General features: G+C 42.6%; 1 protein-coding gene across 2 annotated transcripts in view; it reads left to right on the forward strand.

The window, feature by feature from the left end:
* Positions 1-859: 859 nt before the first annotated feature.
* LOC132820861 (lebercilin-like protein) overlaps positions 860-13282 on the forward strand; it is a 68416-nt gene continuing 55993 nt past the window's right edge. For both annotated transcript variants that reach the window (XM_060833211.1, XM_060833212.1), the window contains exon 1: positions 860-1386. In XM_060833211.1, the coding sequence (XP_060689194.1) occupies positions 877-1386 (510 nt within the window). In that variant the 5' untranslated portion in view covers positions 860-876. The remainder of the gene's footprint in view (positions 1387-13282) is intronic.

Below are 13282 nucleotides of genomic sequence, written 5' to 3' on the forward strand. Positions count from 1 at the left end.
CTGTAAATTTTTGCTATTCTGTGTTACGATCGAGCCCTCCACTATCACCTGATGAAGGAGCGTCTCTCCGAAAGCTAGTGTGATTCCAATTAAACCTGTTGGACTATAACCTGGTGTTGTGTGATTTTTAACTTTGTACACCCCGGTCCAACACCGGCATCTCTAAATCATATCTGAACGTGGTAATCAAAGTGGTGGCAGCACCGTTAATCTCAGCAATCCCCTCGAGTAGGGACAGAAAAGTAAACAGTAAAATTCCTGCTGTGGATCATTAGTGATCTCTTCTGGATAACATACACCTGTGTCCTGAAAGGAGATATATTTATTCTCATGATTTATATCCCTGTGATGTTTTATGAGTGCCTACATACAGACACTATTGCCCCAGAGACTAATGGGAACAGTATGTACATGCCCGAGAGCTGCTGTACTGTACTCCCTTATATGGGAACAGGTATTTTGGACAAGGTGTGGCAGCTGATGTCAGCTAGTTTGCAGAGTGCTGGATAGGGCTGTGGTTGCCATGGCAGCAAGGTGTAAACAGCTGCAGAAAGTATGAGAGGTATGCAGCAAAAACCACTTCAGCTCCTTTCCAACTTTTATTTGCTTGAGACAACACTTGGCACCGAGTGCGAGTTTCATTTTCCTTGAATCTTTTTCCCTGTTGGAAAATTAGCCAAATCCATAAGTAACAGAATAGTGGGTTAAGCAGGGTAATAAGACAGCACTGATACCTGCATGGAGGTGCATCCAGTGAAAAATATCCCCTTAATGTATATTTCATTATTTTGTAATATTCAGTGCAAACAATTTAATTACAAGGCCTAATTTCTCCTGTTCTTTCATTTCACAGCACAAAAAAAACCAACGTTTAGAATGCTGCAACATCTGAACCATTCAACGTATAAGAATAAATCACAGAACTGTTCTAAATTGTACACTAGTGGGCAAGAGGTTGATCCGGTGACCCGCCACATATTATCAGCCAGACTGCACAAAACTAAAGAGTTGAAGAATGAGGTATGTGACCTTCAGAGGGAACTGGAAAATGCCAGGCTGGAAAATAGACTACTTAGGCAGGTTCAGTTCAGACACATGAGGGCACTGGTCAAGTTCGAGAATGAACAGAATAACTTACCCCAGCTCCTGAGCAGGCATGAGAGTGAAGTACGGATGTTGAAAGAAATGCTGCGAAAGTCAAAGGATCAAGATCGGAATGTGTCAAAGCAACTGAAAGAGGCAGAGTCAGAGCTGTGGAAGACCAAAAACACTCTCCAGAAGCTAAAGGATCTCTGTGACAAGAAGAACTTGCAGGAACGGAATGAGCTGACCTGGAAACTAACAAATCTCACAAAAAAACTTGAGCTTGATCAAAAAAAGATCCAGGTGAGCTGTTGATAATAATCTATTGGCAAAAATGAAAAGCGTGTTAAAATGCAACCTAAACTTTAAACTTTTCCCCAAGCAGTGTCTAATGACACCTCCCTCTCCACTGTATTTTCATTATAACTTGACCCTGGTGAATGGTCATTGGCATCAAATGTAGTTTAAACTTAGCATCCACCAGATTGCAATCTGAATAACCAAGTTCATATCTTCACCTTAATGCTTTTAACCTCTAACAACCCCCATCTCTAGCCTACCTTGCCTAATGCTGTTGAAACCCTCTTCCAATCTTTGACACCACCAAATTAGATGTGCTGCCTGGCCTTCCTGTATGCTTCATAAACATCAATTCATTCAAACCTCAGCTGCCCAGGCCTTATCCAAGAAGCTTTCAAGTTTTCTCAATTGAAATGGATTTGGTTTAAAATGCGTTAGCAATCTGACACTCCCCCCTCACATAACCAAGCTATATATTAGGCACAATAACTATCTGAACTTATATTTTGACACCCTATCTTTATGTTTAAGCAGCAGTACTGCTTATATATTTATTCAGCAATAATGCTGAACTCACCAGGTGTCCACGACCCGTCTGGCTACTTGCAGGTTTACCTGGTGATTGCACACAAAGTGACATAACAAGTCCATTCTGCTAGCTGGTTTGCATTTGAGCAGTAGTTTACTATGTCACTGCCCTTCCTGGGAAGTGTCTGTGAGCTCCCAAGGATCCAGAAACCCCAGTTCTATTTCATCCCAATTCTGTGCACCATCAAGCCTGTCCTGAATGATGATATATTTGCTCCCTTGCTGAATTCGCAAGAGTTCTAGCTGACGTTTGCCGCGTTGTAGTGAAATCTTGGAAGTGTGTATGCATTTCAAGCAATTTGTTGCTTTTTTTTAAGTTAAGTTTTTGTACAAGGGAAATGAATGAGAGAGAGGTTGTAAAAAATGCAAAGCACAGACAAACCTGATGCATGTACTCTAAGATTTAGTTTCAATAGTGTGGTCTGTGCAAATGGATACAGATTGAGCTCCAGCAAACTCTGTAAATAAAAGGATAGATTTACCGACATTTAATTCTGATTGGAAAGTAGTTATTGCAGTAATGTACCCACAAAGGGATTCTTCAAATGCATGGGAGTTGCCTGGGAAGTTTGAACTTCCATTGGGCAATGACACTGTGCCTGGAATCCTCTGAAAATTTGAGTTAAATTTGTAGGTCATGTGAATTTCCAACTCATTGGCCTGAATGGTTATACAGGAGTAGTTACAGAGATTAAAATTTGCTCTGACTGCTGTGTATATTGTAAAACTGATTCCCTTTCACTAGCTCATCACTGACCCACCACACCTGACTCCCTACCTCACCCTGCCTCATCCAAATATCACCCTCCCCAATCTAATACCCACCAACCTAACATCCATCCTTAACGTCAGACCTCAGCTGACCTGATCCCATGGACATGACGACTCACAGTCTACCTCTTCATTTAACTGGTACTTTATCCATTACTCATCTGCCACTCTACTCCCTTAGCCACCTGGCACTCTCACTGACTTGCCTTTTACAATGACCTTTGCTTTAAAGTTTTTCAGAATGCCCTTAGCTCTTTAATACTAGAATATGGCAGCTACTGCTTTAAAAAGAAATATAGTTTGACCTCCAGTACTACTCCTTTTGTTTAACTTGCTCATGGGATGTGGGTATCATTAGCTGAACCAACATTTATTGCCACTCCCTAGTTGCCTTTGAGAAGGCGGTGGTGAGTCACCTACTTGAACTGCTGTAGTCTACTTAGTGTATGCAGACCTACAATACCATTGGATGACAGTACCAGGATTTTAACCCAGCAACACTGAAGGAAAGCCATATGTTTCCAAGTCAGGATAATGAGCGATTTGGAGGGGAACATACAAGTAGTATTGTTCCCATGTATCTGTCACTCTTATCATTCGAGATGGAAGTGGCTGTGGGTTTGGAAGGTGCATTAAAGGTGTCTTAGTGAATTTCTTCAGGGCATTTTGTAGAGAGTACACCATACTGCTATTAAGCAGGCTGCTTTGTCTGGACGGTTGTAGTTTCTTGAGCATTGTTAGAACAGCCCACATCCAGCAAAGTGGGGAGTATACCATTCCAATCCTGACTTGTGCCTTATAAATGGTGAATAGGATTTAGGGAGTCAGGGTATGAGTTACTCATTGCACAATTCCTAGCCTCCGATTCTACCCATTATATTTACATGGCTAGTCTAGTTCAGTAACCTCCACAATGTTGATTGTGGGAGATTCATAAGACCATAAGACCATAAAACATAGGAGTGGAAGTAAGGCCATTCGGCCCATCGAGTCCACTCCGCCATTCAATCATGGCTGATGGGCATTTCAACTCCACTTACCAGCGTTCTCCCCGTAGCCCTTAATTCCTCAAGACAACAAGAATCTATCAATCTCGGCCTTGAAGACATTTAGCGTCCCGGCCTCCACTGCACTCCGTGGCAATGAATTCCACAGGCCCACCACTCTCTGGCTGAAGAAATGTCTCCGCATTTCTGTTCTGAATTGACCCCCTCTAATTCTAAGGCTGTGTCCACGTGTCCTAGTCTCCTCGCCTAACGGAAACAATTTCCTAGAATCCACCCTTTCCAAGCCATGTATTATCTTGTACGTCTCTATTAAGTCTCCCCTTAATCTTCTAAACTCCAATGAATACAATCCCAGGATCCTCAGCCGTTCCTCATATGTTAGACCTACCATTCCAGGGATCATGCGTGTGAATCTCTGCTGGACACGTTCCAGTGCTAGTATGTCCTTCCTGAGGTGTGGGGACCAAAACTGGACACCGTACTCCAAATGGGGCCTAACCAGAGCTTTATAAAGTCTCAGTAGCACATCTCTGCTTTTATATTCCAACCCTCTTGAGATAAGAGACAACATTGCATTCACTTTCTTAATCATGGACTCAACCTACATGTTTACCTTTAGAGAATCCTCGACTAGCACTCCCAGATCCCTTTGATTCAATGATAACATCATTGAATGTCAAGGGGTGATGGTTAGGTTCTCTTGTCTGAGATAGCCACATTTTGACGCTTGTGTGGTGTGAATGATAGATTAGATTAGACTTACAGTGTGGAAACAGGCCCTTCGGCCCAACAAGTCCACACCGACCCGCCGAAGTGCAACCCACCCATACCCCTACATTTACCCCTTACCTAACACTACGGGCAATTTAGCTTGGCCAATTCACCTGACCCGCACATCTTTGTGACTGTGGGAGGAAACCGGAGCACCCGGAGGAAACCCACGCAGACACGGGGAGAACGTGCAAACTCCACACAGTCAGTCGCCTGAGTCAGGAATTGAACCCAGGTCTGACAGGCGCTGTGAGGCAGCAGTGCTAACCACTGTGCCACCGTGCCGCCCTGATACAGGCCACTTGAAGCTCAAACTTGGATATTGTCCAGGTTTTGCTGCATTTAGGCATGCACTGCTTTAGAATCTGAGGAGTCATGAATGGTACTGAACATTGGGCAATTATCAACGAATATCTCCATTTCTGACCTTCTGATGGAGGGAAGATAACTGATGAAGCAGCTGAAGATGGAACTCCTGCAGAGATTTCCTGGAGCTGAGATGATTGGCCGCCAATAACCACAACTATCCTCCTTTGAGTTGGAATTAATTCCAGTTAGCCAAGAGTTTGCCCCAATTCCCATTGACTCCAGCTTTGTTAGGGATTCTTGATGCCACATTCAGTCAAATGCAACAGCCCATGTAGCCTTTCAGATGTTCTATGCACACCAACGCATTGGTATCAGGTTCTGGAAGTGGCTACCATACATGGATCTTGGGGGTCCAGCAGCAGGGAAAAATAATGGCAACATAGGTCAAATGCAACCTTGATAACAAAAGCAGTGCATTTCACCACATCTCTAGAATTCAGTGCTTTTGTTCGTGCTTGAACCAAGACTATAACGAGTTCAGGAGCTGAGTGGCCCCAGTGGAACCTAAAGTTGATGTCACTGAGCAGGTTATTACTGAACAGGCATTGGTTGATAGCACTGTTGGTGACACTTTCTATCACTTTCCTGATGATCGGGAATAGATTGATAGTCTGCACTGCGCTGCACCATCATACCAGGCACACTCTTCATTTCCCAAGATCCTCAGTTCAATGTTCTGGGCCAGAAATGAAGTTTCCAGAGCAGGGTTGGAAAAAAGGAAGAGTTGCAATCCTAAGCTGATCGATTATTCCAAGAGTGGCAGTCAGTAATACCTGTATACCATTGGTTTATGATTGGCAGTTTTAGTAGTGCTCAGTTATACAAGTCACCTATAAAGCCTTGAAAATCTTGAATTATACAGTAATAATTTGCTGTGGCAATTGATTGTATCATTTTTACTTCAGTTACTCAACAATTAAATATTGCTTGGCTCATTTTCGCATGTAATGTTTGTTATTCCTTTTGGATCTGCAATTTTGTTACCAAAATTCACTAATAATTTTATTATATCTAATTGCAAATAGTATTTGCAACCACTGTCACCAGCTTAACCAGGATTCCTGGAGCTAATATTGTTTGCACCTCTTTTGCACAAATCCAAAATGTTACCTATGCTTTTCACTGGAATTGAGAGGGTAAAAGTGCTCATGGTTCTGACATAGATTCAAAGATTTCATGGATTCCTTCTGAACTCACAAATGTCAATGGTAATAAAGTTCCCAGTGTTGATTTTTACTTAATAGCTGATATAAAAAGATGATTGTACAGATGGCAAATGAAGACAGGATTGGATTTAGCATGGTAAGAGAGGTTGCATAAGCTTAAAAAAAATGATTTGTATTTATTTGATGTCTTTCACATTCTCAGATGTTCTAAAACTATCAAATGATAACACAATATTTTAAATGCTGGAGATCTGCGAAATCTGTGAAATTTTAGGAGAAGCTCAGTAGGTTTGGCAGCATCTCTGGAGAGAGAAACTGAATTACATTTTGAGTCTAATATGACTTTTTCGGAACTGGAGTGGTCAGAAAGAGCTGAGGAGCAACAGTATGTGATGGATGGCAGATATAGGAAGGGAGGAAAGTCTCAGATACAGTCACGTAGATGGGTTAACTCCAAGAAGGGTAAGAGAGGTAGGCAGTTAGTGCAGGAGTCTTTTGTGGATATACCCATTTCAAACAGGTTTTGGAAAATGTAGGGGGTGATGGATTCTCAGGGGAACGTAGCACGAGCAGCCAAGTTTCTGCTGTTGAGACTTGCTCTAATGCAACGAGAGGTACATCGGCTTCCAAGAGATCAATTGTGTTAGGGGATTCTGCAGTCAGAGGTACAAACAGACGTTTCTGTGGCCAACAGAGAAAAAGCAGAATGGTGTGTTGTTTCCTTGGTGCCAGGATCAAGGATGTCTCAGAGAGGGTGCAGAATGTTCTCACGGGGGAAAGGGGCCAGCAGGAGGTCATTGTCCACATTGGAACCAACGACATTGGAAGGGAAAAGGTTGAGACTCTGAAGGGAGATTACAGAGAGTTAGGCAGTAATTTAAAAAGGTCATTAAGGGTAGTAATATTTCGATTACTCCCAGTGCTACGAGCTAGTGAGGGCAGGAATAGGAGGTTGGAGAAGATGAATACATGCCTGAGGAGCTGGTGTATGGGAGAAGGATTCACATTTTTGGATCATTAGAATCTTTTTTAGGGTAGAAGTGACCTGTACAAGAAGGACGGATTGCACCTAAATTGGAAGGGGACTAATATACTGGTAGGGAAATTTGCGAGAACGGCTTGGGAGGATTTAAACTAGTAAGGTGGGTGGGACCCAGGGAGATAGTGAGGAAAGAGATCGATCTGAGACGGGTACAGCTGAGAACAGAAGTGAGTCAAACAGTCAGGGCAGGCAGGGACAAGGTAGGACTAATAAATTAAACTGCATTTATTTCAATGCAAGGGGCCTAACAGGGAAGGCAGATGAACTCAGGGCATGGTTTGGAACATGGGACTGGGATATCATAGCAATTACAGAAACATGGCTCAGGGTGGGCAGGACTGGCAGCTTAATGGTTCAGGATACAAATGCTACAGGAAGGATAGAAAGGGAGGCAAGAGAGGAGGGGGAGTGGCGTTTTTGATAAGGGATAGCATTACAGCTGTGCTGAGGGAGGATATTCCTGGAAATACATCCAGGGAAGTTATTTGGGTGGAACTGAGAATTAAGAAAGGGATGATCACCTTATTGGGATTGTATTATAGACCCCCCAATAATCAGAGGGAAATTGAGAAACAAACTTGTAAGGAGATCTCAGCTATCTGTAAGAATATAGGGTGGTTATGGTAGGGGATTTTAACTTTCCAAACATCAACTGGGACTGCCAAAGTGGAAAGGTTTAGATGGAGAGGAATTTGTTAAGTGTGTATAAGACAATTTTCTGATTCAGTATGTGAATGTATCTACTAGAGAAGGTGCAAAACTTGACCTACTCTTGGGAAATAAGGCAGGGCAGGTGACTGAGGTGTCAGTGGGGGAGCACTTTGGGGCCAGCGACCATAATTCTATTTGTTTTAAAATAGTGATGGAAAAGGAGAGACCAGATCTGAAAATTGAAGTTCTAAATTGGAGAAAGGCCAATTTTGACGGTATTAGGCAAGAACTTTCGAAAGCTGATTGGGGGCAGATGTTCGCAGGTAAAGGGAAGGCTGGAAAATGGGAAGCCTTCAGAAATGAGATAACAAGAATCCAGAGAAAGTATATTCCTGTCAGGGTGAAAGGGAAGGCTGGTAGGTATAGGGAATGCTGGATGACTAAAGAAATTGAGGATTTGGTTAAGAAAAGAAAGGAAGCATATGTCAGGTATAGACAGGATAGATCGAGTGAATCCTTAGAAGACTATAAAGAAAGTAGGAGTATACTTCAGAGGAAAATCAGGAGGGCAAAACGGGGACATGAGATAGCGTTGGCAAATAGAATTAAGGAGAATCCAAAGTGTTTTTACAAATATATTAAGGACAAAAGGGTAACTGGGGAGAGAATAGGGCCCCTCAAAGATCAGCAAGGCGGCCTTTGTGTGGGGCCATAGAAAATGAAGGAGATACTCCATTTTGCATCAGTATTTACTGTAGAAAAGGATATGGAAGATATAGACTATAGGGAAATAGATGGTGACATCTTGCAAAATGTCCAGATGACAGAAGAGGAAGTGCTAGATGTCTTGAAATAGTTAAAGGTGGATAAATCCCCATGACGTGATCAGATGTACCCGAGAACACTGTGGGAAGCTAGACAATAGATTGCTGGGCCTCTTGCTGAGATATTTGTATCATCAACAGGTGAGGTGCCGGAAGACTGGAGGTTGGCAAACATGGTGCCACTGTTCAAGAAGGGCAGTAAAGACAAGCCAGGGAACTATAGACTGGTGAGCCTGACCTTGGTGGTGGGCAGGTTGTTGGAGGAAATCCTGAGGGACAGGATGTACATGTATTTGGAAAGGCAAGGACTGATTTGGGATAGTCAACATGGCTTTGTACGTGGGAAGTCACGTCTGACAAACTTGATAGAGTTTTTTGAAGAAGTAACAAAGAAGATTGATGAGGGTAGAGCAGTAGATGTGATCTATATAGACTTCAGTAAGGCGTTCGATAAGGTTCCCCATGGGAGACTGATTAGCAAGGTTAGATATCATGGAATACAGGGAGAACTAGCCATTCGGATACAGAAGTGACTCAAAGGTAGAAGACAGAGAGGTGGTGGTGGAGTGTTGTTTTTCAGACTGGAGGCCTGTGACCGTTGGAGTGCCACAAGGATCGGTGCTGGGCTCTCTACTTTTTGTCATTTACATAAATGATTTGAATGCGAGCATAAGAGGTACAGTTAGTAAGTTTGCAGATGACACCAAAATTGGAGGTGTAGTGGACAGCGAAGCAGGTTACCTCAGATTATAACAGGATCTGGACCAGATGGGTCAATGGACTGAGAAGTGGCAGATGGGGTTTAATTCAGATAAATGTGAGGTGCTGCATTTTGGGAAAGCAAATCTTAGCAGGTGTTATACACTTAATGGTAATATCCTGGGGAGTGTTGCTGAACAAAGAGACCTTAGAGTGCAGGTTCATAGCTCCTTGAAAGTGGAGTCACAGGTAGATAGGATAGTGAAGAAGGCGTTTATTGGTCAGAGTATTGAGTACAGGAGTTGAGAGGTCATGTTGCGGCTGTACAGGACATTGGTTAGGCCACTGTCGGAATATTGCCTGCAATTCTGGTCTCCTTCCAATCGGAAAGATGTTGTGAAACTTGAAAGGGTTCAGAAAAGATTTACAAGGATGTTGCCAGGGATGAAGGATTTGTGCTATAGGGAGAGGCTGAACAGGCTGGTGCTGTTTTCCCTGGAGCGTTGGAGGCTGAGGGGTGACCTTATAGAGGTTTACAAAATTATGAGGGGCATAGATAGGATAAATAGACAGTCTTTTCCCTGGGGTCGGGGAGTCCAGAACTAGAGGGCATAGGTTTAGGGTGAGAGGGGAAAGATACAAAAGAGACCTAAGGGGCAACTTTTCACGCAGAGGGTGGTACGTGTATGGAATGAGCTGCCAGAGGAAGTGGTGGAGGCTGGTACATTTGCAACATTTAAGAGGCATTTGGATGGGTATATGAATAGGAAGGGTTTGGAGGGGTATGGGCTGGGTGTTGGCAGGTGGGACTAGATTGGGTTGGGATATCTGGTCGGCATGGATGGGTTGGACCGAAGGATCTGTTTCCATGGTGTACATCCCTATGACCTACTTTGAAATGTCCTCAACCCGCTGTAACTTGTTCAGTGCACATAATTTCATGTGATGTCAATCCCTGCCACTGGGTGTCAGCATAGCCCTAGTTATATCAACATTGCTCTTTAGAAACCAAATAACATCGGCACCATTTCATGTCCCAGTGTGATTTTTTTTATATTTTAGAAGAATCAACTGTGAATATTTGAATAGTATTTTTGGGAAAGAAGGTACTTTTCGTTTTGATTACACATTGGAGGCATCAAGCATTCCTTGATCAGGTATTGACTGCAACTATGGATTCGTGATGTGATTCAGCCAAAACTTTTTCATGTATAATTGTTGTTTGTTTTCCATTCTAACGTGAAAGTACAATTCCTCTTTTATGTTAAGACAAGAGCAGTTGTGCTGCAGGAGTCTGAGTCCACCTGGAATGTTGTTATGAATTCACTCATTTCACGCAGTGCATATCAAACAGAGAAGACATTCAAACTACCAATCTGACCGAATTCAAATCCCTATCCAAGGAAAGAAGGACGTGTGCCTAAGCCACTTAGTCCAACTGGTTCACTGTAACTGGAACACTTTGGTAGAACTGGGGAGTTTATCATTCTACGAAGTGACATGTCAACTAACCAGCTAAGAATTTAACTGCATGCAACCATACAATTTTGTTATAACCCTGTATTTGCCTGAATATATTCTAAGAGGCTGCTAAGCAATTGAGGGAAACCAGTTTTTGCATGAAATTGAAGCAGTATTGAGAGGAAAATGGCTCCACTGTTTCTCATTTGCATCCATTCCACACCTTTGAGTAGCCTATCTCAAGCTCTCCATTCCCTTTGTTGGAATTGTTCCTCTTCTTCCAAAGATATCCATTAGAATTTGAGCCTGTGTTCACTGAAGGTTAAAAAAAAATGAGAAGGAGAGCTCATTGAAATGTACAGGGCTAGACAGAATGAATGCAGGGATGATGTCTTCCCTGCCTCTTGTTCAGAACAAGGAGTCAGTCTTAGGATATGCACCATTTCGGACTGAGCTGAGGAGAAATCTCTTCATCCAGAGGGTAGTAAATCTGTGGAATTCTCTATCACAGAAGTCCGCAGAGGTGAAGTCACTGAATATACTTAAGAAAGAAGTAACAAGATTTCTGGAGGTTAAACATGTCAAGGGGTATGGGGAGATAGCAAATGTATGGCGTTGGGATAGAAGAACAGCCATGATCATTTAAAATAGTGAAGCAATCTCAATGGGACAAATATTTTGCTCCTGCTTTCCATGTCTCTATGAATCATAGAATTTTCACAGCACAGAAGAAGACCATTCACACCGTTGTGTCCATACCAGCGGTCCTCAGGAGAAATTTACACATTTCTAGATTAGATCACCTACAGTATAGAAACAGGCCCTTCAGCCTAACAAGTCCACACCAATTCACCTGGCCTGCACATCTGTGGATTATGGGAGGAAACCCACACAGACACAGGGAGAATGTGCAAACTCCACACAGATAGTCGCCCGTGGTGGGAGTCAAACCCGGGTGCCTGATGCTATGAGGCAGCAGTGCTAACCACTGAGCCACTGTGCTGCCACACATGTCCCATGTCCTCTCCCCACATCACTGTACATTAGACAAACTATTTTCAGATTGCAATAACTCCATTCTTTCCCCTAGTTTCTCTCTCACCATTGCATATGCTCTGAAGTCCAGTTTCAAAGAGCTTTTGAACTTTCATTTTACCTCTGCCATTATTTTTTCTTCATCTCTGTTCATATGAATAAATTAGGAACAGGTGTAGGCTATTTGGCCCTTTGAGCATTTAATAAGATCATGAAAGAGACCTAAGGGGCACCTTTTTCACGCAGAGGGTGGTACGTGTATGGAATGACATGCCGTAGGATGTGGTGGAGACTGGTACAATTGCAACATTTAAGATGCACTTGGATGGGTATATGAATAGGAAGGGTTTGGAGGGATATTGGCCGGGTGCTGGCAGTGGGACTAGATTGGGTTGGGATATTTGGTCAGCATGGACGGGTTGGACCGAAGGGTCTATTTCCATGCTGTACATCTCTATGACTCTATGACTGATCTCATTGTTGTCTCAACTTAACATTCCCTCCTATCACTGATTACTATTAATTCCCAAGAAGGTTCTTGATTATACCTTCCTCATTGTCCATGCTTCTGCTCCCAATCTTTTTCCCTTCTTCCATCAGCAAGGGCAGGGTCTTAACCTTCCACCTGCTGTGAGAAGCTGTAACTTGTATTTATATAGTGCCCTTGATGTTGTAAATCATCCCAAGATACTTTACAGAAACATTATCAATCAAAAATGTGACACTGAGATACATTAGGATTTATTAAGACAGAAAGAGGTGGGTTTTTGCAAGTATTTCAGAGGATGAAAAGAGAGAAGGAGTGATTTGGGAAGGAAATTTGAGAAAGAACTGGGTGATGGTGGAGTATTTAAAAAGAAGCTGCTATAAGTTCAGCATTGTAAAGATGCTGGTATCACAGAGGTTTGTGGACCTGAATGAGATTGCAAAGATGGTGAGATTACGCTGGTGAGGCCTTGGCAGGATTTGAAAATGGATGATCGATTTAAAGAGCAGTGTTCTATTTAATAGAGAGCCCACAGGGAACCAATGTACGTCAGTTGACAGAGGGTGTATAGTTGAAACCAGATTGATATGGGCAGTAGAGTTTAAGATCACCTCCATTTTACTATTTAAAAATCAATAGCAGAGCAAATACTATAGGTTGCGTAAGTAAACCAAATAGGATTTCGAACATCGACACAGAGTTCAGATAGTAGAAATAGCTTTTCAGTTTGCTGTGTAACAAGTTGTAATCTGAGCTCGGAAATTTTGCAACTTCAACTTCACATTACCCCTTGCTTGACGACCAATAGCAGAAGTAGAACTCTTATGTTTTTGTTGTGCTGTAGCAGCTTCTTGGATTCTGCATTCCAGCACATGTATTTAAAAATTCAGGTGATGGAGAAAATGTTTGAAGGTAAGAAAAACAATATTCTCTATTTGTGATTATATGTGAAGTCACATGGTATGCAGGGTGTTCTAGCTAGATGGATAAAGAACTGGTTGAGCAACAGGAGACAGAGAGTAGTAGTT

This window comes from Hemiscyllium ocellatum, chromosome 12 (assembly GCF_020745735.1).
Source record: "Hemiscyllium ocellatum isolate sHemOce1 chromosome 12, sHemOce1.pat.X.cur, whole genome shotgun sequence".
NCBI lineage: Eukaryota > Metazoa > Chordata > Chondrichthyes > Orectolobiformes > Hemiscylliidae > Hemiscyllium > Hemiscyllium ocellatum.